At 45.8% G+C, this 26,613-nt stretch overlaps 1 protein-coding gene and 1 long non-coding RNA gene across 7 annotated transcripts in view; one reads left to right on the top strand and one right to left on the bottom strand.

Moving 5' to 3' along the window:
- CAPN9 (calpain 9) overlaps positions 1-21,535 on the top strand; it is a 54,818-nt gene extending 33,283 nt beyond the window's left edge. For 3 of the 6 annotated variants that reach the window (XM_005539799.4, XM_015442698.4, XM_073998499.1), the window contains 9 exons: positions 4,508-4,544; positions 6,054-6,134; positions 8,644-8,701; positions 10,345-10,409; positions 10,907-10,975; positions 11,324-11,402; positions 13,644-13,760; positions 16,943-17,001; positions 19,846-21,535. In XM_005539799.4, coding sequence (XP_005539856.3) covers positions 4,508-4,544; positions 6,054-6,134; positions 8,644-8,701; positions 10,345-10,409; positions 10,907-10,975; positions 11,324-11,402; positions 13,644-13,760; positions 16,943-17,001; positions 19,846-19,872 — 592 coding nt within the window. In that variant the 3' untranslated portion in view covers positions 19,873-21,535. The other 3 variants (XR_012416258.1, XR_012416277.1, XM_073998482.1) reach the window with 2 other exon arrangements.
- LOC141407403 (uncharacterized) lies at positions 19,637-25,023 on the bottom strand. Its single transcript, XR_012416348.1, has 2 exons — positions 24,924-25,023; positions 19,637-20,011 (listed from the first exon to the last, which is right to left on the bottom strand). It is a non-coding gene; the product is annotated as an uncharacterized lncRNA (long non-coding RNA).
- Positions 25,024-26,613: the final 1,590 nt, after the last annotated feature.

Raw genomic sequence — 26,613 nt, 5'->3', positions numbered from 1 at the left:
GCAGTGGCTACTGCAAATTTCAAGAATGACATGTTCTTTCACCTCCAATTCAAATAAATGTTGGCAAATCTGCCTCTCATTTTACATACCCAATATTCCACCGCATCTTCCTCACAGTGTCTTAGTGAAATTATTTTATATCAGTTACTTCTGTGGAAAATGTTTCCCTTTACTGCCCATTCACCGTGGGTTGCTCTGTGGCACAGGGGGAAAAATGGTTCAAGATAGAGGAATCCATTTCTTTTCCCAATGACGATATTCTAAAGATTACGGAGAATGCTAAAATCTGCTAATTCTGTATTTAAGCTAGATAAGTCTCTAACAAAAAGTCAATCTGCACAGAGTTAACAAGAGAGACAGCTGTGAATACATGACTCACTCTAGTTTCATCTTTCGTTTAGTGAGATAGAATTAGATTGGTGGCATGCATTGAGAAGACTCAATTACAAAGTCTGGTGGGGTTTCTCAAGCTGATTACAAAAGGCATGGTTCTTTCTCTTGGCTAAATAGATGCTGAAAAGTCTTAAATTTTTAAACACTCTACCGGATAATTTTTCTCCAGCCTTCTCTCAGATACTAGTACAAGGTGGGGATGAGTATCCTAGTATCTGTTCACACAAAAGTACCCTGTATGAGATCCATGCAGATTGACATCTCTTACGGGTGGCAAGAACAAGAGAGACCCAAGTTATGCCAATGCCATGCCTCTTGTTCTCTATCCCATTAGTGTGGTGAGCTCAGAGTCACTGGCATGCATCAGGTGACTTGTACATGGCAAAAAAACCTCCATACTCAATCTTGCTCTGAACAAGATATTTTAGTCTGCTATGATACTGAGTATAAGAATCAGCTCTGTAGCTTGGTAACAAAAATTCACACTGAGCTCTGTGTGCATTGGTTTAGCTCTCAGGCTCCTGATTAAACAAACAAAAGTTCTGAAAGGGTTATGTCATGTATGCCCAGGGGATGAGGAGGAAAGGGAGGACTACCCTCATTCAACGTTAATATTTATTTGTATTCCCTTTGATTTTGATTTTATATCAGTTTTTCTTTGAGAGTGCTTCAAGTTTTAATCTATAAGACTGTATTCCTCCAAATGTTTTTAGCATCATCAAAAGCTGAAACCTGCTCCTCCTGTTAATATTACTACTATCCAAATACTACAAGTTCCCCCTAAATATGTGAATAGCAAAAAAACATGATTGCATCATTTTCCCTCTTTTTCCCTAACATAAGCACAGAGACACCCATCCCTCCCCAACCCCACCAGTGGAATCAGGAATTTACATCTGTGAGGAGAGGCAGGAGTTAGGGATGCAGCTTCAAAAGGTGGTCTTTAGGCTGGGCATGGTGACTCATGCCTGTAATCCTAGCACTATGGGAGGCCAAGGCAGGAGGATCACCTGAGGTCAGGAGTTTGAGACCAGCCTGGCCAACATGGAGAAACACTATATCTACTAAAAATGCAAAATTAGCTGGGCATGGTGGCACATGCCTGTAATCCCAGCTACTTGGGAGGCTGAGGCAAGAGAATCACTTAAAACCCAGGAGGCAGAGGTTGCAGTGAGCCGAGATAGTGCCATTTTACTCCTACCTGGGCCACAGAGTGAGACTCCGTCTCAAAAACAAAACAAAACAAAAAAAATGTGGTCTTTTTGGTTCTGATTCAACTTTATAATCTTTGAAAATGCACCCCCTCCCCAATGCCTATCACTCAATAGGCTGAATGGTCTCTGACAGATATGCATCCTCCTTGAAGATGCAGAGTTCATGGAGAGTGAATGTGTAATGCAACTGCACTGTTTATGGGTCATTGGAGGTGCCACTATTCTACAAAACACTTTATCCGTTGCCTTTGTTAAAGTTCATCAAAGAAATGGGGAGTGACTACTGGCTTAACTTCTTTTAGTTCCATAAACCCAGAATTCACAAGTTCTTAGTGATGGCTGATATAGTTTGAATATGTGTCCCCATCAAATCTGAAGTTGAATTGTAATCCCCAGTGTTGGCAGTGGTGCCTGGTGGGAGATGTTTGAGTCATGGGTACAGATCCCTCATGACTTGGTGCTATCCTCGTGATACTGAGTGAATGCTTGTGAGATGTGGTTGATAGTATGTGGTACCTGCCCCACCCCTGCTCCTGCTTTTGCCATGTGACATGACTCTTCCCCCTTCTGCCATGATTGTAAGCTTCCTAGGCCTCCCTAGAAATCAAGGAGTCAAGTTAACTTCTAGGGAATATACCATGCTTCCTTGTAAAGCCTGCAGAATTGTGAGCCAATTGAACCTCTTTTCTTTGTAAATTACTCAGTCTTAAGTATTTCTTTATAGCAGTACAAGAACAGCCTAATACAGAAAATTGGTACAGAGGAGTGGGGCATTGTTAAAAAGATAACTGAAAATGTGAAAGTGACTTTGGAACTAGATAACAGGCAGAGGTTGGAAGAGTTTGAAGGCCTCAAAAGAAGACAGGAAGACGAGGAAAAGTTTGGAACTTCTTAGAGGCTGGTTAAATTGTTATGGCCAAACCGTTGATAGTGATATGAACAGTGAAGTTCAGGCTGCCGAGGTCTCAGATGGAAATGAGGAACTTATTGGGAACTGAAGCAAAGGTTATGTGTGTTATGCCTTAGTAAACATCTTGGCTGAATTGTGTCCATGCCCTAGGGATCTGTGGAAGTTTGAACTTCATAGTGATGATTTAGGGTATCTGGAAGAAGAAATTTCAAAGCAGCAAAGCATTCAGGATGTGACCTGGCTGCTTCTAACAACCTATACTCAGATGTGGGAGCAAAGATATGACTTAAAGTTGGAATATATATATATTTAAAAGAGAAGTGGAGCATAAAAGTTTGGAAAATTTGCAGCCTGACTATATAGCAGAGAAAGAAAAAGCAGAGCCAAGTGCTGTAACCAAGACAACGGGGAAAAGGCCTCAAAGGCATTTTAGAGAACTTTGCAGCAGCAGTCCCTCCCATCGCAGGCCAAGGAAAAAAATGGCTTCATGGGCCAGGCCTAGGGCCGCACTGCCCTATGCAGCTTCAGGACACTATTACCTGCATCCTAGCTGCTCCAGCTCTAGTCTCTGCTCAAAGGCACCAGATACAGTTTGGGCTACTGCTTCAGAAGGTGCAAGGGTGCAAGCCATAAGCCTTGGCAGCTTCCATATGGTGTTAAGCCTGCAGGCACACAAAGTACAAGACTGAACGAGGCTTAGCAGCCTCCACCTAGATTTCAGAGGATGTATGGAAAAGCCTGGATGCCCAGGCAAAAGCCTGCTGCAGGGACAGAACCCTCACAGAGAACTTCTACTAGGGCAATGCAGATGGGGAAATGTGAGATTTGAGGCCTCGCACAGAGTCCCCACTGGGGTACTGCTTAGCAGAACTCTGGGAAGGCGGCCATCATCCTCCAGACCCAAGAATGGTGGATCCACTGGCAGCTTGCACCTTGAGCCTGGAAAAGCTACAGGCACTCAACAACCCATGACAGCAGCCAAAGTCACGGGGACAGAGCTCCCCAAGGCCTTGGGATCCCACCCTTTGTACCAGTGTTCCCTGGACGTGGGACATGGAGTCAAAGGAGATCATTTTGGAGCTTTAAGATTTAATGACTGCCCTGTGGGATTTCAAACTTGCATGGGGCCTGTAGCCCCTTTCTTTTGGCCTTTTGGAAGGGGAATGTTTACCCAATGCTTATACTCCCATTGTATTTTGGAAGTATAAAATGGAATTTGCATATCTTGGAACTTGATTTTGATTTGACAGGCTCATAGGCAATGGGACTTGCCTTACCTCAGGTGAGACTTTGGACTTTGGACTTTTGAGTTAATGCTGGAATGACTTAAGACTTTGGGGGATTATTGGGAAGGCGTGATTATATTTTGCAGTGTGAGAAGGACATGAGATTTGAGGGGCCACGGCAGAATGATACAGTTTGAATATGTGTCCCCACCAAATCTGATGTTGAATTGTAATCCCCAGTGTTGGAGGTGGGGCTTGATGGGAGGTGTTTGGGTCATGGGGGCAGATCTCTCCTGGCTTGGTGCTGTCTTCACAATAGTGAGTTTGCATGAGATCTGGTTGTTTAAGGGTGTGTGGCAACTCCCCCACCCCTTCACCTTCTGTGATAATTGTAAGTTTCCTGAGACCTCCTGAGAAGCAGAGCAGATGCCAGCACTGTGCTTCATGTAAAGCCTGCAGAACCGTGAGCCAATCAAATCTCTTTTCTTTGTAAATTACCTACTCTCTGCTATTTCTTTATAGCCATGCAAGAATTGCCTAACACAATGGCTGTCCCTCTTATTTGCATTCTGAGCAAGGGCTGAATGACTAAGGGTGGGGGTGTCAATGTGTGGGGTCTGCAAACTCTGTGAAATGTAAACAGCACTGAACAATAAGGGATTCAATGGGACAGAACCTTCCAACAGCTCTGGACTCTTCAGCTCTGCAGATCCCAATGAGAAGTTAATCCACAATTGAGGCTGTGTGTTTTTCTGCCCATACAGGGATATGGATGGAAATGTAGACATTGACCTTCCTGAGGTGAGTCTTCTGATGTTGCTATGGAGTATAGGATTCAGGTGATGGTTCTGGAAACCTTCCTTCTAATCACAGAGTCATGTAAAACTCTGTGATTCAGGGAGTGGTTATATGCGATCAAGTAAGCGTCTATGATTCTAACCTCCTGGAGACCAAGATGTGTGTCTTCTAGTCTGTGCTCCTCTAGTACACAAGGACCTGGCATGGAAGTGAGGTGGGTGCTTGGTATAAAGTTCTGTTCGATATCATCTTCCTCTGTGCTACTGTCAACTGAAATAACAAACACAGAGACACTCTCTAAAAGAAAAGCTATTTATTTGGGGATAAAGCACTGCCATGGGAATATACATGCCACAGTAAACTATGCACATATTTGGGGAGGTAAAAGAGGACAAAGGTTTTTAAAGAAAAAAATGAGAAGGATTACGTAATTGTTTTGAAATAATTATCCTTGGCTACAAAGATCAATAACAAAGGTGAGGCCAGGCTGATGTTGGACAGGCAGTTGCTACGTAGAGGTAGAAGTATTTCTGCGTATGGTTGCAAGGGCTCTGTGAAAGGTTGTGGTTTTTGCAGCCTTTTGTGATACTTTTGTTATCAGGCAAATAAGCATGAGGACCTTCTGGCCTTCCCAAGCTCTACTTGTCAGGGTTTTCTTAACATTAGTGACTTCATTTTGATTGAATAACTTTCACACTACCAACTGCACCTGAGAGGAAGCTGCCACTTCTGAAGGGGGTAGATTATCTTTTAATTGTATTTTAAGAAAACTCATCAGTGAAAAGAAAACCAGAGAGGCAGGGAGATGTTTTTTACTGTGGACTCAGGGGAACACATTACATCTCCCCTACATTATGTGTGTGTGGAAGGGGAGCCGTGGGGGTGGTTTTACCCTCATCCAAGGGCTGGAGGACTCTCCAGAGGCGCTGAGATGCTATAGCTGGAAACAGTCTGACACATCCAGGGGCAGCAGAGATCTGCTTTTAGGAGGGAATTTGCTTCTCCGTGCTGGGGCACAGCTTATTAATGGTGCTAAAAAACCAAAGACACCAAAAACCACCCAAAACATTTACTGAGCTCTTTCTATATACCAAGCCCAGAGCTCAGTGCTAGAAACAGACTCTTGCCTTCAGTGATTTTACCAGCTATCAAAACAGATGATGAAGTGAGTCATTGCAGTCCAGGGTGGTAAGAGGTAAGCTAGAGGAAGTGCAGGAAGCATGAAAATCCAGTGGCCAGGACCTCACTTAGGCAGGGGTCAGGGTTCTTTGGCCTCCTCGTCTGTAAGGCAAAAGGGCACCACAGGTCCAGCTAATAGAGTCCTTCTAGTCTCACCTTCTAAAGAGCCTTCATGAGAAAATGTTCCTCACGCTACAGGACACAGCTTGTGCACACCGCATCAGGAGGGTGACATGGGGCTGGGCACAGAGGCTCCTGGCTTCTTTCCTGCTATTTTTGTCATGTTTCCTTTTTGTGGATCATTTTGTGCAAGTTTCTTCGGCTATTTTTTAGCCCCCAAAGCCAACTCCGCCTGACCAGGAGACAGAGGAGGAGCTGCGGTTTCGAGCTCTGTTTGAACAAGTCGCTGGTGAGGTAGGACACGCCCCGCTTCCATCTCCCCACTAGGCTGAGGGCCTGGGCCTGGCTTTCCAGCAAAGGGTTGCAGTTGTGGGGTTGGTCAGCAACATCGTCCCGAGGCATGATGGAGCTCATTGCAAACACCAGCACTGATCACGGAGGGCCCGAAGACCACCCTGTTTACTGCATCTTTTACTTACACAGTCTGCGGCTGTGGATGGGGCTAGTGAGCCCAAAGGAGCTCAGAATGGACCCAGACACTTTGTTTTTTAGTTCTGTTTTGTTTTAGACAGGGTATCACTCTGTTGTCCTGGCTGGAGTGCAGTGGTATAAGCCTAAATCACTGCAGCCTCAAACTCATGGGCTCAAGAGATCCTATCGCCTCAGCTTCCTGAGTAGCCAGGATTATAGGCACATGCCATCATGCTTGGCTGATTAAAAAAAAAAAGATAAAGAGTCTCACTATGTCACTCAGGCTGGTCTCAAACTCCTAGCCTCAAGCAATCCTCTGGCCTCAGCCTCTCAAAGTGCTGGGATTACAGGCATGAGCTACCACACCGGGCCCCAGGTGCTTTCTTTGGGAGGCTAGAGCAAGACTTGAAGAGGTGGCTCCTTTGAACTCTGCCTGAAAATCACTGCCATTAGAATACTCTGCTGTAGTAAAGGGGATCATGTTCAAGGAGGTTCCTATTCAATTGCAACTTCCTGTCCCCCACCCTATCCCAGTCCTTTCCACTGTTCAGCTTCTTTTTTGGGGACCCTGGATGGAGCCTCACACAGATCCAGGCTCTTCCTCCACCTGCTAGTCATGGGGGAGGGAAGTCTTTCTAGAAACTGCCCCACAGGTGCTCCCTTGGAGCCATAAATAAAATGAGCAGATGAACTAATTCATGTCAAAATGCTAATGACTCTATTAGCTTCCTGTGTTTCACTCAACTGGGGTTCCTGAATTATGAAAGGGGTCACCTGGAATGGTGATATCTAAACCTAGGTGCTGTCTAATGGTAGTATATTAGGCACTGCAATAAATAGGCAAGGCAGGGAGATTAGGGGACAACAGGATGGGATGGAGAAAAGGGGTGGCTCATGTGACTGCTTAAAGTACAGCAGGAAGCTGGCTGAGCGCAGCCCTGGGCGGGACGGAGCGTGGTGAGGGGGGAAGGCAGTGGTGACCTCCCTGCTCCAGGCGCTATCTGGAGCATGCTGGGTCAGACCCCGCATGACAGGCTCAGAGGAGTGAATGCGGGAGGGACAGGAGTTGTGAGATGGAGATCCAGGGTTTGCGAGGGAAGCGGGGAATGCTGCAGGAGTTTCAGTCGACCTTGATTAACAACCAGAAAAGTACCTCTAGAGTTCAGCCCTCCTCGACTCATGTCCTGCTTTTCTTCCAAGTAGTTGGATAACTTGGGCATGTGGCTCCATTTCTCTTTCCTCCTCTCTCAGTGGAGGCCTGGCTGGTGCAGTGCTTTCTCATCAACACCAAACATCCCAAACCCCCATTCCCCAGGCCCAGAGACTTCAGGGCGAACATGTGTTAGAAACACCCCACAGCATTCCACATGGCTAGTGCAAAACCCTGACCAAAATGAGGTCTGTGTCAGTGCTACTCAAACATGCATGTGTATAAAGTGACCTGGGCATCCTGGGAAAAAAACACAGATTCCTCATCAATAGGTCAAGAGCAGCCTGGGCAACATAGGGAGAGCCCGTTTCTGCAAAAATAATGAGCCCAGCATGGTGGTGCCTGCCTATAGTCCCAGCTACTTGGGAGGCTGAGGTAGGAGGATTGCTTGAGCATGGGAAATTGAGACTGCAGTCAGCTGTGGTCACAGCACTGTACTGCAATCTGGAGGACTGAGCAAGACCCTGTATCAAAAAAAAAAAAACCTGAGACTCTCCATTTCTAACCAGCTTCCGGGATGGGGGCTGCCGAGATTTCCTGGAGCACCTTAGATCCATGATTCTGAAATTCACCTTTATTCTTAATTCTAAATCATTCACCCTTATTCTTAATTCTAAATCAACCCCTAGGTCTTAAAAATAGGACCATATTCCCAGGTCCTCTGATTTCAAGAGTCCCTGGGGTAAGCCCCAGATGTGGGACTGTTTTAAAGCTCTCCAGGTGGTTCTACGGTGCAGAGGAAGACTCAATCTGGCCTTCCCAAACTACCTCCAACATAGGAACCATCTGAGGAGCTTACGACAATTCTAGGAGCGGTTCTGACCCTCAGGGAAGTTGGGAAACCACTGCCTTGCCCTGCCCAGCTTTCCAGGTGCTTTCCTGGATTGAGACATCTCTCAAGTTAGGCTCTCTCCTAGTTGGGCTGGCATGTCCCTAAAACATGTGACATATGAGACATGTAGTTGCAGCCACACAGGAGATAGGTACATCTGCCCAGAGCAGGGTCCTGAAGGCTGGCCTGTCACTTGAGCCAAATCAAGCTCAGAACTGATTTAAAACAAAAAAAAACCTAAAAAAGAAGGTGCTGAGGGCTATAAAAAGCAATTGTCTCCACTTCAACAGGACATGGAGGTGACCGCAGAGGAACTTGAGTATGTTTTAAATGCTGTGCTGCGAAAGAGTAAGTGCTGCCCACATCAGGGTCCCAGGGCGCCTATGGAGGGACCAGCAACCACACTGCCTGGGTCCCCCCCAACCCCCCAGGCTCCCTGCTCCTCCCAGCCAACTTTTAAAATAGCTTTCATTGTTTCCTGATTCCAGAAATGATGCAGGTTTATAGTAGAAAATTCTTAAAAATGCAGAAAAGCCTAATGACAAAGATAATCACAAATGATCTCGCCACCATAAATAACCACTCTTAACATACGTGTATCTGCATGTATGTACATATGTGTCACATGTGTAGACATACAATGTTAGAACGTTTCATCACTCCAACAAGAAACCCTTTACCTGTTAACAGTGTTAGCCCTGTACCCATTTCCCCCAGCCCCAGGCAACCACTCATCTACTTTCTTTCTCTATAGATTCGATTTACATATTCTGAATATTTCATATAAAAGGAATCATAGGCTGAGAGCAGTGGCTCACACCTGTAATCCCAGCACTTTGGGAGGCCGAGACAGGCGGATCACCTGAGGCCAGGAGTTCAAGACCAGCCTGGTGAACATGATGAAACCCCGTCTCTACTAATAATACAAAAAAGAAAATAGCCAGGCATGGTGGCAGGCACCTATAATCCCAGCTACTTGGGAGGCTGTGGCAGGAGAATTGCTTAAACCTGGGAGGTGGAGGTTGCAGTGAGCCAAGATCGCGCCATTGCGCTCCAGGCTGGGCAACAGAGCAATACTCCGTCTCAGGGAGAAAAAAAATGAATCATACGATATGTGGTCCTTTCTGACTGACTTTTTTCACATGGCATGATGTTTTCGAAGTCCATCCATGTATCAATGCCTCATTCCTTCTTATAGCCAAATAACATCGCATCGTATGGATGGGCCCTGTTCTGTTTATTCATTCATCTATTGGTGGCCATGTGGGTTGTTGCCAGTTTTTGGTCATTATGAATAATGCAACTGTAAACATTCCTGTACAAGTTTTTTGGGTGGGCATGTGTTTTCACTTCTCTTGGGTATATAGTTATGAGGATGGTTCCATCACCATGCCACAGTCTATGGTTACATGGTGGCGTAACCATCCTCTTAACTATATGTTTAGTTAAGAGGATTGTTTAATTCTGTGTTTAATGTTTTTAAAAACTATCCAACTGTTTTTCTAAAGTGACTATTTCACATTTTCACCAGCAGTAGTATGGGAGTACAAATTTCTCCAACAAATTTAAATCCTGCCATTAAATAGGCTGCAAAAATATGATTCCTCAGGGTCATATAATACTCCATTACATAGACATAGCCTAAAGTATTGACCGTGCCTTTCTATTGGTCATTATTTCACTTCCAAATTTTTGCCACTATAAATAATGTGATGACAAAAATCTTCATATGTAATTCTTTGCTCGAGATTCTTAGAACTAGAATAAATGGATGAAGGCGTATTCCCACTTTTATTGCTTTTTTCACATTTTGCCAATTTTCCTTCTGAAAGGTCATGTTAACTTCTACTCCCACCAGCATCATAAGACAGTAGCCACATCACAGCCTCCAGCAGCCCCGGCTTTAGCCACATTGTTGGGCTTTCAGCAGATGGGTACATAGGCTTATCTTATTGGAGTCAACCAAATTCAGCTTTCATGTGCAATTTCAGAAAAGGACATCAAATTCAAGAAGCTAAGCCTGATCTCCTGTAAAAACATCATTTCCCTGATGGATGTATCCTTCCAAATATTTGAACAGAAATAGACATGGATCCGGGCTTTAAGCACAGTAGAGTAATCTTTAATAGTTCAGACTCTCCAAGAACATGACATCCTTAGCCAGTAGAATAGTCTTCTTCGCAGAAAATAACCCAAAGCTGGGGGACCCCGAAGCTGAAATTGGATCAGAATCAAGATGCACAAGCCTGCCCAGGGGCAGGGGTGGGAAGCTTTTGAAGGAACTTGGGGGTCTTCTTGCCACTTTGGGATCCCGTCTAAGGGAACGGAATTCTGTTTTTGTGAACTTTCTGAGAGCACCCCCATCCCACCTCTGCCGTTTCCCCTCTTCAGAGATTTGTGGTTTAACCATTAAAACCACTTCCCCAGGGCCCCAAACCTGTGTCACCCAGGCCAGCCCATCAGCCCTCCCCGTCTGCAGTCCTAGAGCTGAGGTCCCACGAGGAGCCTCAGGCTGAAACGCTGCTCACGTCTCCCTTAACCCACACGGCACAGACCAGCGGGAATGGGAAGCTGGAGTTTGATGAATTCAAAGTCTTCTGGGACAAGCTGAAGCAGTGGATTGTATGTAACCTGGAGCAGGGCTTGGCCTCTAGGGGAACCTGTGCGCCTAGGGCGGAGGGGATTTAAAAAGGTGCAGCAGACTGCAGGCCAGAGGAGTTGTATTCAGACAGGGGAGAAGGGAAAACAGCATCATGCTATTCCGATGCTTATGGGAGTACCACCGTGCTTCCACCCAAGATGAAAAGGAAGACAAAAGGGAGACCCACTTCTTTTGGAAGGCCCAGTCCAACCGTGGCCTCTGCAGCCCCTGGAGGGTAGCTCCCCTGGGCTGGCTGTCACCCACTTGCTGCCATCGGCAATGCCTTTCAGGTGCGCTCCTCCTCAATGCCTCTGCTCTCCACCCTTTAGAACCTTTTCCTTCGGTTTGATGCTGACAAGTCCGGCACCATGTCTACCTATGAACTGCGGACTGCACTGAAAGCTGCAGGTAAAGAAAAGACTGGAATGCAGGTGGCTGACTGCATGCCAGGTACTGCCCATGGGCAACCTGAGCAGATGGCAGGTCTTCTCTCTGCTGCCCAGGAGGTGGGCCTCTGAGCCCAGTTGGTGCTTCTTAAGGTCATGGCCCTTGGAGTGGCAGCACCAGGGTTCAGACCCAAGATTCACTTGCTGACACCAGGGCCCTCATTTTAAACTGCTGTGAACACTGGTAGAAACTTTTTAAATGTGTCTGCTAAAACTGAACTTGGCCTGCCCTCTGGAGGCCTCATAGCCTCTGACCGTGTTTTCTGGCCCAGTACTTAACACATAGCTGTTTGGTGGCAAGCTGCAGTGATTCCAAATGTCTCATTTCTGCTCTCAGATGGTTGTTATTGTGGATGAGACAGAGCATGCAGCGCGCATGGTTTGTGGGCGGCACGCCCCTCTGCCACCTGTGGCCCGGCCCCGGGCTTTATCAGCAGCAGACTCTGAATCCAAACCGATGACTGCATCATAGTTTACACCCTGCTCCCCTTCCCGAAGGCTGGGCTCCAGGTGGCGTTTCCCACCCTTGTCTGGGGTTGGATGGCCGTCGGCCTCTGTGTGGTCCCATGTCCTGCACACACAACCGTAGTTTCCATGGGTGCTCTGCAGACCTCCCGCCCGCCGGGCCGCCTGTGCTGCTCACCAAGCACACCTCACAGACAGGGGCCTCCTGAACCTTTTAAAGTGGGTTCCCTCCCAGGGAAAGCAAAATCTGGAAACATGTCCAGGCTCAGGCCTGATAAAAGGATGAAGTATACACGGCCAGGACCATCTCAGGTCCTATGTCAGGGAGAAGAAAATCAGATGATTTACAAATGAGCAAAGTGCCAGGCTGAGAAGGGCGCCCTGATTTTCTTAGGGGGTGGTGACTCTGTTTCCAGGGTAGGAGAAGGAACTGAGCAGGGGACAAAGGGAGCGCTCAGAGAGGAGGGGCATGGCTGTGTCTTTCCTACCCTGACGTAGCGTAGGGGGGATCGCCTCTCATCCCCCTGCTCTAGCCCCAAACACCAGGATTCTGGCCAAGGCCGGCTGCCAGCACTGCCGTGCAGGCTCCAGAGACTCTGCGCTCCGCGCCTGACCCGCCTGCTCCTCCGCTGGAATTACAAAGAAGCAGAAAGACCCCGGGTGGATTTCTGAACAATCCTGTGAACACCTCCTAGAAAGCGAACATGTAGACCAAAATGAAAGGGGGAAAGAAATCACCTCTAAGGGCAATGATGAGAAATCAAAGCACTGGCCAGGTGTGGTGGCTCACGCCTGTAATCCTAGCACTTTGGGAGGCCGAGGCGGGTGGATCACGAGGTCAGGAGTTTGAGACCAGCCTGTCCAACATGGTGAAATCCTGTCTTTGCTAAAAATACAAAAATTAGCCAGGTATGGTAGCGGGCGCCTGTAGTCCCAGCTACTCAGGAGACTGAGGCAGGAGAATCGCTTGAAATTGGAAGGCGGAAGTTGCAGTGAGCCGAGATCACGCCACTGCGCTCCAGCCTGGGAAACAAAAGCAAAATTCCATCTCAAAAAAAAAAAAAAAATAGAAGCACTAAATATTGGATCTAGAAAGAACTTCACTTTGTCTAAACCCCTCACTTGACAATGAGGAAACCAAAGCCCAGAGAACTGAACCCGTATGCCATGGCTGGAGCAGTGCCAGGGCTCAGATCCAGGCCTCCTGGCCTGGCGTTCTTCCCCCATCGTGGGTGTGTAGGAATGGGCCCCTCACACAGTGTCATTCACCGTGGGCAGCAGCATCCCCTCTGAGAAACGTTCTAGAGCCACAGCTGGAAGTGACCTGAGACACAGAACACGAGGGGAGGCCGGTGTAGGAATGAGTGTGGGGCTCAGACACCACCAGTGTTAAGTTCCCCCAAACGAAGCTTCCTGTAAAGTCAGCGAGACCCTATGGGTGACATGGGTGTCAAAACTAAGATCGTGAACTCACTAAACTCGGAAGCCATTAAACACAGAAAGCATGCCTGAGAGTCCCCCGCACACTCGCCCCTGCACTGCAGATTCACGCTTTCACACGGCATTCACACCAAGGACAGCAGTCCCACTGGGTGTGGGGACCCCAGCTTTGAGGAGTGAAACAGTGGGTCCCCCTTCTGAGGCCTCCCCTCGGCTGCCTGGGAGCTCCCTCAAAGGTGCAGACTCATCTCGGGGCTCGGATACGGCGGGTCCTGGGTCTCCTCCTTCATCTCCACAGGCTTTCAGCTGAGCAGCCACCTCCTACAGCTGATCGTGCTCAGGTATGCGGATGAGGAGCTCCAGATGGACTTCGATGACTTCCTCAACTGCCTGGTCCGGCTGGAGAATGCGAGCCGTAAGTGTCCAGTGAGGCTGAGGGTGCACTCGGGGTGGCAACTTCAGTCACCCTCCGTGAGCGCGTGGGAAACAGCCTGGTGAAAGTAATGGCAAAGACAGACCACAGAGAGCCATGGTCTGATGTGTGCGGACCTGTGGGCCTCTGCCGTTAGCTAAAGAGCAGAATGTGCCAGCCTCCCCTGCAGCGTGTTTCTTGGCATCGCCTTTCTTTATACATTCATAGTGCCTCTGGGAGGATGATGGGGTGGGGCAGGTTTGTGCCTTGTGTTTGAGGAAAGGTTCAATTTCAGGTTAAATCCCATCATAACATATAGAAACAGGAGAGTCTCTGTCCCTCCTCCTCCCCACCTCCCCACCCTGTAAGCCCTAGACATTAACCCAGTTACCTTAAACAAGATTTATTACACCACAAATAGAGAGAGACTATGTGCCCGTGAGCTTCAGTGTTTGCAGTTTATTGTCATAGCCATCCTGCCCCTCACAGGTGGCTTTGAAGGTGGGGCTGAATGAAGCATGTCCAGGGCCTGTAACTCAGCACCGGGGTGACTACGAGGACATGCCCTCTGTGCAGGTGCCAAGGGACCCATGCCCCCAAGGGTGCCTCATGCTTAGTTTAATGCTCTAGCGTTTTCATCTTGAAAGTCTTAATAACATAGGAGCGGGAGGCCCCGCGTTTCCATTTTGCCCTGGGCCTCGCAAATTATGCAGCTGATCCTGCTTGGTATTTTCTAATCTATGTTCCATAGGCCACTTCGAGGTACGAATACTTGATTGAAAAAAAAAAAAAAAGGCAAGGGGCTGGGCACGGTGGCTCACGCCTGTAATCCCAGCACTTTGGGAGGCTGAGGCAGATGGATCATGAGGTCAGGAGCTCAAGACCAGCTCATAGTGAAATTCTGCCTCTACTAAAAATACAAAAAATTAGCCGAGCATGGTGGTATGCACCTGTAATCCCAGCCACTCAGGAGGCTGAGACAGGAGAACGCCTTGAACCTGGGAGGCGGAGGTTGTAGTGAGCTGAGATTGTGCCACTGCACTCCAGCCTGGGCGACAGTGTGAGACTCCATCTCAAAATAAATAAATAAATAAATAAATAAATAAATAAATAAATAAAATTAAAATTAAAAGGTGAGGGCTGTGACCCTCGGTTATCAGCATGACAGCTCCCTCTGCTTCTTTGGTAATAGAACACTAATTACTTGCTTGAAGCACAGCCCCTCTAGACTCTAAGCTCCAGGAGAGCCATAATTTATGGACAATCATATGTGTTGATTAAGAGATGATGAGAGAAAACCACAGAGAGATCAGCAGGCCCCAAAGGGGCTAGTATATCAAGCCAGGAGACTGGGCTTTCCCTAGGGGTTACTGGTAGCTAGTGAGAGGTGCGTCCTAGAAAGACCCCACCTGAAAGAGAATCACTCATTAGACTTACAGGGTGGTCAGAGCTGACCCTAGAAATAATGAGATTTGCTAGTTTCTCTTCTCTCAATTGCTCTTTCCCTTTCTAAACCACCCAGGCTTAATCCTTCCCAGCAAGAGGGGTGGGAGTGCCTCAGCTTGTTCTTATAATAGAGGAATATTATAGGCTTAACACCTTCCACCCTGGGATCCTCACATTAGATTCGCCTGGAGGACTTTTACAATTACCAAGGACGGAGCTTTACTCCAGTATTATTTTAACTTTTTATTGTAAAAATGTCAACCCTCCACTTAGATATAAAGAATCATAATAGGTTCCCATGCACCTCACACCAGCACTTCTCAAACTTTGCTATACATTACAATCTCCAGGGGTGCCTAAAGAAATGTTGATGACCAGGCTGCACAATTGACCAATTCTATTAGAATCTCAGGGGTGGCACACAGCATTGGGAGTTATACAAATTCGCCAGGTGTTTCCAGACCTTTACACCCAACCTCAAAAATTATCATCTTGCTGACTTTTTCCTTGTGCTCCCGCAACACACACTTTTTTCCCCTAAATAATTTAATAGCAGATCTCAGAAACTCTGTCCATTCATCTGACTATCTCAAGCTGACAGACTTGTTTTTTTTTTTTTTTTTTTTTTTTGAGACGGAGTCTTGCTCTGTCACCCAGGCTGGAGTGCAGTGGCCGGATCTCAGCTCACTGCAAGCTCCTCCTCTCGGGTTCACGCCATTCTCCTGCCTCAGCCTCCCGAGTAGCTGGGACTACAGGCGCCCGCCACTTCACCCGGCTAGTTTTTTGTATTTTTTAGTAGAGACGGGGTTTCACCGTATTAGCCAGGATGGTCTCGATCTCCTGACCTCATGATCCGCCCGTCTCGGCCTCCCAAAGTGCTGGGATTACAGGCTTGAGCCACTGCGCCCGGCCCAGACTTGTTTTTAGCATCATCATCATGCCATTTCCATGCCTAACAAAATTCTCAGCAAACCCTCAATGTTCTCTAGTGCCCAGTCCATGCCCAAATCTCCCAGGCCACCTTTTTACAGTTGCTTGGTTGACTCAGGATCCACATAAGACTCAGTCACCATGTTTGGTTGTTGGTTCTCTTCCATTTCCTGTGTTCAGTGACGGTCCCCCCCCCCCAGCCCCCGCTTTGGGTTGTATTGTTAAAGCTGCCTGTGAGATCCTCAAGTGAAGCCAGGGCTAATTGGCCTAACCTCATCTTCTGAAGGTGAGGAGGCTGAGGCCCAGAGACAGCAGTGACTTGCTCAGGTGACACCATGTGGTAGACCCAGCCTCCGGCTCAGTGCTGGCACGCTCTCCTGTGCCGCTGGACTCCTCCTGTCCTGTGACAGCACCCACGGCCCCTTCCTACAAGGGCGAGACTAACAACTTTCAGATTCATGCAAAACTTTAGGTATATGTGCTTTTTTTCTGAGGCCCATGGATTTCAAGGGCCCTGTACCCCGCAGAAGGTTAAGATAGGGGAGTTGCTTTGGATCCAGGAGCTGCTGGCCGGCTGACTGGCTTAGGTGACACTGGCTTGCTACAGGACTGGAGACCTCCATCCATTCAGAGAAGTTCCCCTTTAGCCGGCCCGAGTCCTGCCGCCATCCTTAATGAAAGTCCTTGTTTACCACCAGATGGAGCAGCTTCCCCACAGGCTCCAGTGAAAGGCCCTTTGGTCGCTGGGAAACAAACTTGGTAAAGGAATTTTCTTTAAAAGGATGCCTTTCCCCCGTCTCTCCTATCAGGGGTGTTCCAGGCTCTCAGTACGAAGAACAAGGAGTTCATTCATCTCACTATAAATGAGGTACGGCCAATCCAGACCCTCTGCTCAGGGACCCAGCCAGGGCCCGGCAGAGTCCAAGCTCCATAAATGTTTGCCGAACCCATGATTTCATGCGAGGCCTGATATCTAGCTGTGGGAGTGATTACAACAAAATAGCTAATATTTTTGAGATACTACTTATTAAGTAATCAATTGAGCTATTACAATAATTCTGTGAGCTAAGTACCAATAGTATCCCCATTTTGCAGGGTGGAAACTGAGGCATAGAGAGATTAATCACCTTGACTTGAGTGAGTGAGCAGACTCTGCCTTCTTGTCCTTCTCTTCCTTCTGTCATTTGGGTAACTTAGCCTGCCTGCCTTCCAGCTGCCAGTTTGCTCACTCTCACTTGCTCATGTTGTCCTGTGGTTCCCATGATGCTCCCCCAAACTCTGACAAGTACAAAACTGGTCAGTTACCGGGGTCATCATAGCAATGATGGGGGTGGGAGACAATGGGTCCGAGTGTCAGAGGCGTGGGAGAAGGATTCCAGGGGGTTTCAATCACCCCCTCCCCAGAGGATCCCCGTGGACCCCGTCTGCTCAGATGGTGGTCCATGGGCCAGCAGCAGCGCAGATATCACTTAGGAGAGAGCGTTGGAAATGCAGAGTGCCAGGCCCTGCCCTAGACCTGCTGAATGGAAGTCGCCTTTCACAGGACCCTAGTGATTCCTGTGCACATAAAGCTTGAGAACGCTCTTGAGACATTCTCCTGCCCAAAGACAGAGGGAAACCTGTGGAGCAGCTTCCTTCAGTGGTTTCTGTAATTTTTATCTCCCTTTTCCTTCTTTCCCTCCCTGTATCTCTCTTTCTAGGTCTGCTTTCTCTTCTACCTAACAACACTAAAGCCAGGCAGCCCGTGGCTCTGACCCAATCTCTGGGGTTTCTCCTCTCCACCAGTTTCCATGCTCACACTCACAGTTAGCTCATTTCCAAATTCAGTAGTAACATTGGGTTTGGATAACATTTTATTGAATATTTGAAGACGAAGAGCTTGATGACAGTATGTGTTTTAGAGGATTGTACCTCCTCCCCTATTTTGTGCTCTGATTTCGATTGATTAGGCTGCTCTGCGCCTCGGTTTAACCATTTACAGAAAGAGACATAGGCCTTAATATATTACACCAAAAGTTTTGCTTTATAATAATATCATATAATTTGGCAATTATGTTGACTCGTCACTAATTTTCTCAAGTGTGTATCTCAGATCCCTGGATGCATTATTATTTCATTGAGAACAGAAACTGGGCATTTTTCTTCTCTAGTTTTGTCTTTCACCTTCAGCATGTAGGACACATGTAATAACTATACCTCCTTTGATCACTCCAAGATTCCAAAGAAAGATGTGCACACTCAAACTATTCTATTATGAAAATAAGAGGAAGCTGGGCATGGTGGTGTGCACCTGCAGTCCCAGCTATTTGGAAGGCCTAGGCGGGAGGATTGCTTGAGGCCAGGGGTTTGAGGATACAGTGAGCTATGATCTCGCCACTGCACTCTAGCCTGGATGACAGCGATAGCAAGACCCTGTCTCTTAAAAAAGAAAGAAAGAAAACAAGAGAGACCCCTAGGTCCACCTTTATTTATCATTTACTTTAAGGTAAATGATAAGTAATGTCACTAAAAACCATGAAAAGTGTGATGGCTGTCCCTGGTCCACAGTGGAAAGAGAGAGTGGGAAGGTTTGTTACTCAGTGGCCTCCTGGCTAGGCAAGGGCTCCAGAGCACCAGCAGCATGGAGGAAGTACTCCAGTGCTGCAGATTCAAGGTGGAAGTGTGGACATCTCCAACCCAAGTGTCCACAGGTGTAGGGACTGGAATGGGTTCCTGCTCTGTCCCATATCATCACTTTGCAGGACAACAGGGAAAACCATTGCATTCTCTCCCTCTAAACCTACCATCCTTACATCTGGCTGCATGCTAGCATCACCTGGGGAGATTTAAAAATTCTGATACCCCAGCCACTCCCCAGATTGATTAAATTTGAATCTCTAGGGGTGAGGCCCAAACATTGTTGTTGTTGTTTTTAAATCCCCTTGGTGAGTCCAGTGTGCAGCCAAGTTGAAGTATCCATGTTTTAAAGTCTCTCTCCTTCTCCCCTGACCCATCCCAGGAAGCAATAGGAGCTTTTCCTGGCTGAATTGGCCTCACCTACAGTCACTTTCCTAAAAGAGCCTGTGCACTTTTTGTTACAGTAACCCCCATACTATATATGCTGTGCCCAGGAAGGAGGACAGAGAATTATATATCTCATATAATCATGTTGCCCCAAGTCACCATGCTGTGACAAGCAAGCTGTTGGGAAGGAGGAGGCAGGGTGGACTCAGGAGGGAAAATGAGGAGGAATTCCATGCTACTTCTTCAGCTCACTTGTAACACCCACCGGCTTCAGAACCTGCTTCCACTTCCTGCAGCCCCTCCGTGGTGGAGGGCCACCTCTCTCCCAAAGGTGAGAGGACCCCTCATCAACAAGGAAAAGGCACTTAATACTGCCCTGCCCAAGAGGCCTCAGCAAGGCTGTCTTCTTAACAGGGAGAAAGCACATTTTCCCGTCTCTGTCTTACCATCTGTGCTTGATGTGAGCTCACTCGGAAAGGACTCAGAACCTCCAGAAAATGTCAAGTGCTGAGAATTCATTTATTTTTTTTAAATGGTTTCCTGTTGAGACAGGCATCCAAGTTGGCAGGCAACATCATCAAATAGCAGATCTCCTGTGATGTCAGCAAATTGGGGCCACTCCTGAGGCTGAGGCTGGAAGGGACATGGAAGGACAACAACCCCTCATATCTCTCTCTCTCTCTCTCTCCCCCCCCACCCCCGCCCCCAGTTCATCCATTTGACAATGAACATCTGAGGCTGCCTTGTAGAGATGCAGCCTGCCCAGCTGAATCTTGGCTTCTGGACCTTGACCTTCAGAACTTCTGGTGTGGAACCATTACGCCCAGGGCTCACTCCCCTCTCATCGTCAGGCCTTCTCCCTTCTCCATCTTGATCTGGGAAGAATGAAATGAACTCAGCTACACTCTCTGATTTTGTGCTACTCCTTTGTAAAGTCACTGCCTTAAGGTGGCTGATGGCGCCACCTATGCCTTACATCCAGGTTCAGGCATCGCTAGCTTTCCCACACTCTACTTTCCTTACTTCCTTCCATTAAGAATCACTCAGAGTTCTAATGCACAGAATCCTGGCTTCCATGTAGCTCCAGTCATTGTGATCAGACATCCTTTATAAATCATGTTTTTATAAATGTATGTGTGGAATAAGATGAGGGGGAAATGGGGTGAGGTCATAATTTAGCATTTCTGCATCATAAGTGTGCTTCCTTATCGGGGAAGACATCAGGTAGTTCCGATAATTGGACAAGAGTGGATCTCTGATAAGAGTGGATCAAGGTGACAATCTCTATCTCCTCCTACAAGAGGTAGTAACTAAAACAGTCATTATCCAGTCCAGACATTCTTTGTGTCTGAAGACTTTGGGTCAGAAAAGCTGAATGCTGTTATTTCTTCTCAAGGAATCCAGATTCTGGTGAGGTTTGGTCTTACTCATCCTCAACATGATGGGGGAAAACAGAACAGAGAATTCTCATTATAGCTCATTAGTGCTAAATAGGAGAATCCACTGAACTGCAATAATGGGAGGTAACATGAGAAGATACTGGCCCAATACACGCCAAGCCCCGCATTCTTGCTGGTACACTTGTAGCAGATGAGGTGGAGGATGGGAGCGGGAGATGCCAAGAGGGAAGGAGGGAGAATTGTTGGGATGAAGATCAAGTTAGAAGTGGAGGCCAAGCGTGGTGGCTTACACCTGTAATCCCAGCACTTTGTGAGGCCAAGGTGGGCAGATCACCTGAGGGCAGGAGTTCAAGACCAGCCTGGCCAACGTGGCAAAACCCCATCTCTACTAAAAATACAAATATTAGCTGGGCGTGGTGGGGGGCGCCTATAATCCCAGCTACTTGGGAGGTTGAGGCAGGAGAATCACTTGAACCCAGGAGGCGGAGGTTGCAGCCTGGGCAACAAGAGCGAGACTCAGTCTCAAAAAAAAAAAAAAAAGAAGTGGCGCTTCATCAGAACCCTGTGCCTGATAGTGGCCAAGGCACCATGATCTTCTCCTTTACCTTCCAGCCCTTCCCTGGGTTCACACAGCAGTGGATGCAAGACAAGCGCTCTCTCTCAGGAGCAGGCTTAGGACCAAGGTTCTGTGCTGGGGCATGCCAGTACGACCCCAGACATGCCATCTCCTGTGCTCGGCCTGTGCCCACTTTCATCGGTGCACACTGCTGCCATATTGTTTGTTAGATGTTGTGAACACTAGCCCTGCTCACAGGTAAAACTTGGAAGGGGACTCAGCTTCTGAGCTCCTTTTTCTAGTGTCACTCCCACAGGGTGCTTCTCGGCCTTTATATCCAGGAGCACGTAACTGTCTCTCACTGATTTTTCCTGTGCTTGAAAGGTACCCAGGAAATGAAGTTTATGAACTTGGTGTCCTGTTTTCTTTCCATCCATATGTCCCTGGGAAAGTTATTAACCTCTCTGAGACTTAGTTTCCTCCACTCATGAGGATGGTAATTTCTGCCTCACTGAGGTCTTATGATGAATATATGAAATTGTAAGTAAGTAGAAGGTGCCTGGCACAGTACTTGACACATAACAGGCACTCAGCACAACTAAGGCCCACTGTTGTGAACCAGTGTTTTCTTAAATGTCTAAAAGAGTTAGATACTATCACATGCTTTCGGTTTATCTCTGTTCTTCAATGCAAGAATTCAAGAATTATAGAACCATCAGTCTTGAAGGACAGTTCAATAGGGCTCTAGAGAATATTATATGATCATGAGTTGAGAACAAAAAACGCGTATGAATTTAGCTTCTATTTGTTTCTGAATTATATGGTCTGATACTGATACCCAGAAACAAAAGAAGATGTTTTACATGCATGAGTTTGATTGACTATAATTAGAGTGATTTTGTAGCTTATAATTCAAACCAACAGCTTTTGAGTGTGAAAGGAATAATATTAGTTATTACACCAGGACAATAGATGTAAACTGGAGCTGTCTTAGGAAAATTGCGATTTATGGCCATTCACATTATGTCTATCACCACCTGTGTAATATATGCTTTAGGTCTTGGCACCAAAAAATTCATGCCCTGCTACCTTTAAATTAAACAGTGGCTGGGCATGGTGGCTCCTGCCTGTAATCCCAGCACTTTTGGAGGTCAATGCAGGCAAATCACGAGGTCAGGAGTTCAAGACCAGCCTGGTCAATATGATGAAACCCCATCTCTGCTAAAAATACAAAAATTAGCTGGGTGTAGTGGCACGTGCCTGTAGTCCCAGCTACTCGGGAGGCTGAGGCAGAAGAATCGCTTGAACCCAGGAGGTGGAGGTTGCAGTAAGCCAAAATGACACCCCTGCACTCCAGCCTGGGCGACAGAGCAAGACTCCATCTCAAAAAAATTAAAAATACAATTAAAAAAAAGAAAGCAAAACAAAATTAGCTGGGTGTGGTTGTGCAGCCTGTAATCACAGCTACTAGGGAGGCTGTGGTACGATCACTTGAACCCAGGAGGCGGAGGTTGCAGTGAGCCGAGATCATGCCACTGCACTCCAGCCTGGGTGACAGAATGAGACTCTCTCAAAAATAAAAATAAAAATTAATTAATTAAACAGTAGTATACGCGAGCTATCTAACGCTATTGCTTCACACCAAAATCATACGAAACACAAAGAGAAACACACCTAGACACATCAAAGTCAAACTGTTGGGAAAAAAAGAGAAAATCTGAAAAGCAGCTTGAGAAAAATGACTCATCATGAACAGGGAACAATGCAATTAGCAACTGACTTCTCATCAGAAATGATAGACGAGAGAAGGCGGTAGAATGACATTCCAAGTGCCAAAGGAAAAATCTTTCAATCAAGAATTCTATTTTTCCACTAGAACGGCAAAAATGAAGGCACGATAAAGATATTCCCAGTTAAACAAAGACTGAAAGAATTCATTATTAGCTGACCTGCCACTGAAAAAATATTAAAGGATGTATTTCAGGGTGAAAGGAAATAAAACTAGATGAGACTGTGGATCTGTAGAAAGAAATGAAGAGCACTCAAAAGGATATCTCTCGGTAAATATAAAAGACTATATAAACACGTGTTATCTTCCATTCTAATTTTGTTTGAGGGAAGACATTAGATGATATAAAGCATTAATTATTGCACTGTATTGTTGGATTTATAACAATAGAGAGATATAAAGGAGAGGGGAAGAAACAAAGTATTGAAGCAATATTTCTGTATTTTCTTAGAATTAAGTCAGTATTACCTCAGGTAAATTAAGATGCAGATTGTAATCTACAGAGCAACCACTAAGAAAATAACTCAAAAATACAGTACAACAGCAGAGGAATCAAAGTAGAATACTTAAAAAAAAAAAATGTTTAGCACAAAAGCAGTAAGGGAAGAATAGATTTTAAAAATAAGACATAGAAACAAAATGGCAGACCTTAATCCAGCCATGCTGATAATTATATTAAATATGAATAAACACTACAATCAAAAGGCAGTGATTGTCAAAATGGATAAAAAAGCAAGATTCAATTGGATACTGTCTACAAGAGATACTTCACACAAAAAGACAAAAGTTGAAAGTAAAAGGATGAAAAAGAGAGTACCATGCAAATACTGGCAATAGGAGAGCTTGAGTGCCTACATCAATATCTGAGAAAATAAAATTTAAGACAAGAAATATAACTGGAGACAAGAAATGATATTACAGTATTATAAAGGGTCAATTCATTAAGAATATATAATAATTACAAGTGTAATGGTACCTAATAGCAGAGTCTCAAAATTATGAAGCAAAAATTGATGTAATTAAAAGAAGAAATAGATTATTTAGACTTAACAATTGTAGTTAGAGAGTTCAATAACCCATTAACCCATTTTTAATAACTGATAGAACAACTATTCAGAAAATTAACAAGGAAATAGAAGACATGAACAACACTATCAACCAACTTGACTAACTGACATTCATAGAACACTCTTCCCTCAAGTAATGAATGCACATTTTTTCAAAAGCACATGGAACATTCTCCAGGTTAGACCACATACTAGACCATAAAACTAATTTTTAATATATTTAAAAGAATTTAAATCACTCGGAGTATGTTCTCCAGCCACAAAGGAATTAAAATAGAAACAAAAATAAGTTTGGGAAATCCTCAAATTTTAGAAATTAACACATTTCTAAATAACTATGGGCTGAAGAGAAAAATTACAATGGAAATTAGAAAGATTTTGAACTGAATGAAACAAAAATAAAATATACTATGTATTTACACATGTCTATACACATCAACATTAATAGGATGAAGCTAAAGCAGGACTTAGAAAAGCCGAATGTTCTCAAAACAATAATTTAAGCTTCCATCTTAAGATTAGAGAAAGAGAGAAGCAAATTAAACCTTAAAAGGAAAGAAAGAAAGACTAAAGCAGAAATCAATTGACTAGCAAAGAGAAAAATAATAGAGAACATCAAAGAAATGAAAAGGTGATTCTTAAAAAAGATTGCAAAATTGATAAACTTTTAACTAAACTGACCAAGAAAAAAAAGAGAAAACACAAATTAACAATCAAGAATCTAAGAGCAGGCATCACTGCTGACCCATCAGAAATTAAATGAATGATAAGTGAATGTTTTAAACAACTTTATGTCAACAAATTAGACAACTTAGATGGAATGGAAAAAATCCTAGAAAAAGATAAATTACCAGAACTACCTTCAGAGAATACTGAAAATCTGAATAGACCTATGCATTAGTCCACTGTCACACTGTAATAAAGACATACCTGAGACTGGTTAATTGGTAAAGGAAAGAGATTTAGTTGACTCACAGTTCAGCATGGCTGGAGAAGTCTCAGGAAACATATAATCATGGTGGAAGGTGAAGGGGAAGCAAGGTACCCTCTTCACAAAGCAGCAGGAAAGAGAAGTGCCAGCAGGGGAAATGCAAGACACTTTTAAAACCATCAGATCTCATGAGACTCACTCATTACCATGACAACAGCATGGGGGAAACTGCCCCCATGATTCAATTAATCTCCACTTGGTCCTGCCCTTGACATGTGGGGATTATAAGGATTAAATTCAAAGTGAGATGTGGGTGGGGACACAGAGCCAAACCATATCAACCTACAACATGAAACATATCATACCATATCAACCTGTAACATTTTGGTCCTGAGACCAAATCCTTTGGACAGTGCCTGGAGAGAACCTCAAGTCGTAGTCATGTTTATCTGAAATACAGAGCATGCCTCCAGGCTCCTCTCCACCCTGTGCTGTGCAGAGCTACGCAGTGCACTGAGGGGCCAGGGCTTCAGAAAGCACAGAGCATGTGACCTGGTTGGCAGAGGTACCCGGTTCATTGGTGCCAGCCCAATTCAGTGTACTGGATCATTAGTAGAAACAAAGAACCATTCTACTGAGAGCCAAGACCGCCTGCCAAGTACCAGTGTGAAGGCTGCCTCGTCACCACAGCTGTGAATCAAGAGTAGGCTGTGCTTGCTACTGATGCCAGCCTGGGGCATTTTCCCAGCCCCACAGTGCCTTTCTGAGTGGGAGGAGAGGCAGAGGGTGAGACTCTCCTTGGCGCCTGAACAGTGCCTCTGATGGAAGAACGTAGCTCAGTGATAGTCCCGAGGAGGTTTATTGGTTCATTATCAGTAGGACTCTCCAAGGAAAGGGAACCACTGAACCATATGGAGCAACTGCAGGATCATGTAATGGAAGCAGCATTGAACCTAGAGTTTGAGTCCTGTATTCCAGTCTAGAACTTACCTCCAGCTAGCTGTGTGGACTTAACCATATCACTTAACCTCTTTGGGCCACCGTGCACCTTGCAATTGTGTGCCTCTTTCTCTTCCTCTGGGAACTAGAAGGCCAGGTCAAGTGTGGCTCAGTCCTGGTCTAACTGGACGGATGGAGAGAAGGTAGCAGAAGTGGGGCCAGCAAGCCTGAGAATTCATCTGATTCTCTGACAGAGCTCAGAGTTATGAGAAGAATGTGGTCATGCAGAAGATTCTCTGTAGACCACATCAGGACCTGGATTCTCAGAAAGCTGTACTCCTCCTGCCTTTCAACATCTCAACACACTCAGCTCCTACATTATACACACTTACCGGAACCCGACTTGTCTGTATGGGTTTAGCGTTCTCTCTTGTCCTTCCCAGCCTACCTTCTACATTCTAAAAAGAGAGTCACCCACCCGGACGATCTCCTTGCAGTCACTTTTCAATGCACTGGAAGAGCTTCCTTAGTCAGAACAGTGAACAGTATGTTTTCAAACAAAAGGGGCTCACTGCCCAGTGTGCTAGAAGCCAATGCTATATGACACCGCATTTCTGAGAAAAGAAAAGCTTTATACTGCAAGCTGATTCACAAGAAGACTAGAACGTCAAGCTCAAATCTGTCTTCTTGTGCTGGCTCCAAAGCAGTATTTTTATTAGAAAAGATTCTGAGATTAGTAGGTGATTGGTGGAGGAAAGAGGAAGTCTAGAAAGTCCTTGGGCATGTGTTTTTCTC

The sequence above is a fragment of the Macaca fascicularis genome, chromosome 1, assembly GCF_037993035.2.
Source record: "Macaca fascicularis isolate 582-1 chromosome 1, T2T-MFA8v1.1".
Lineage (NCBI taxonomy): Eukaryota > Metazoa > Chordata > Mammalia > Primates > Cercopithecidae > Macaca > Macaca fascicularis.
This window is presented reverse-complemented; position numbering and strand designations above follow the sequence as displayed.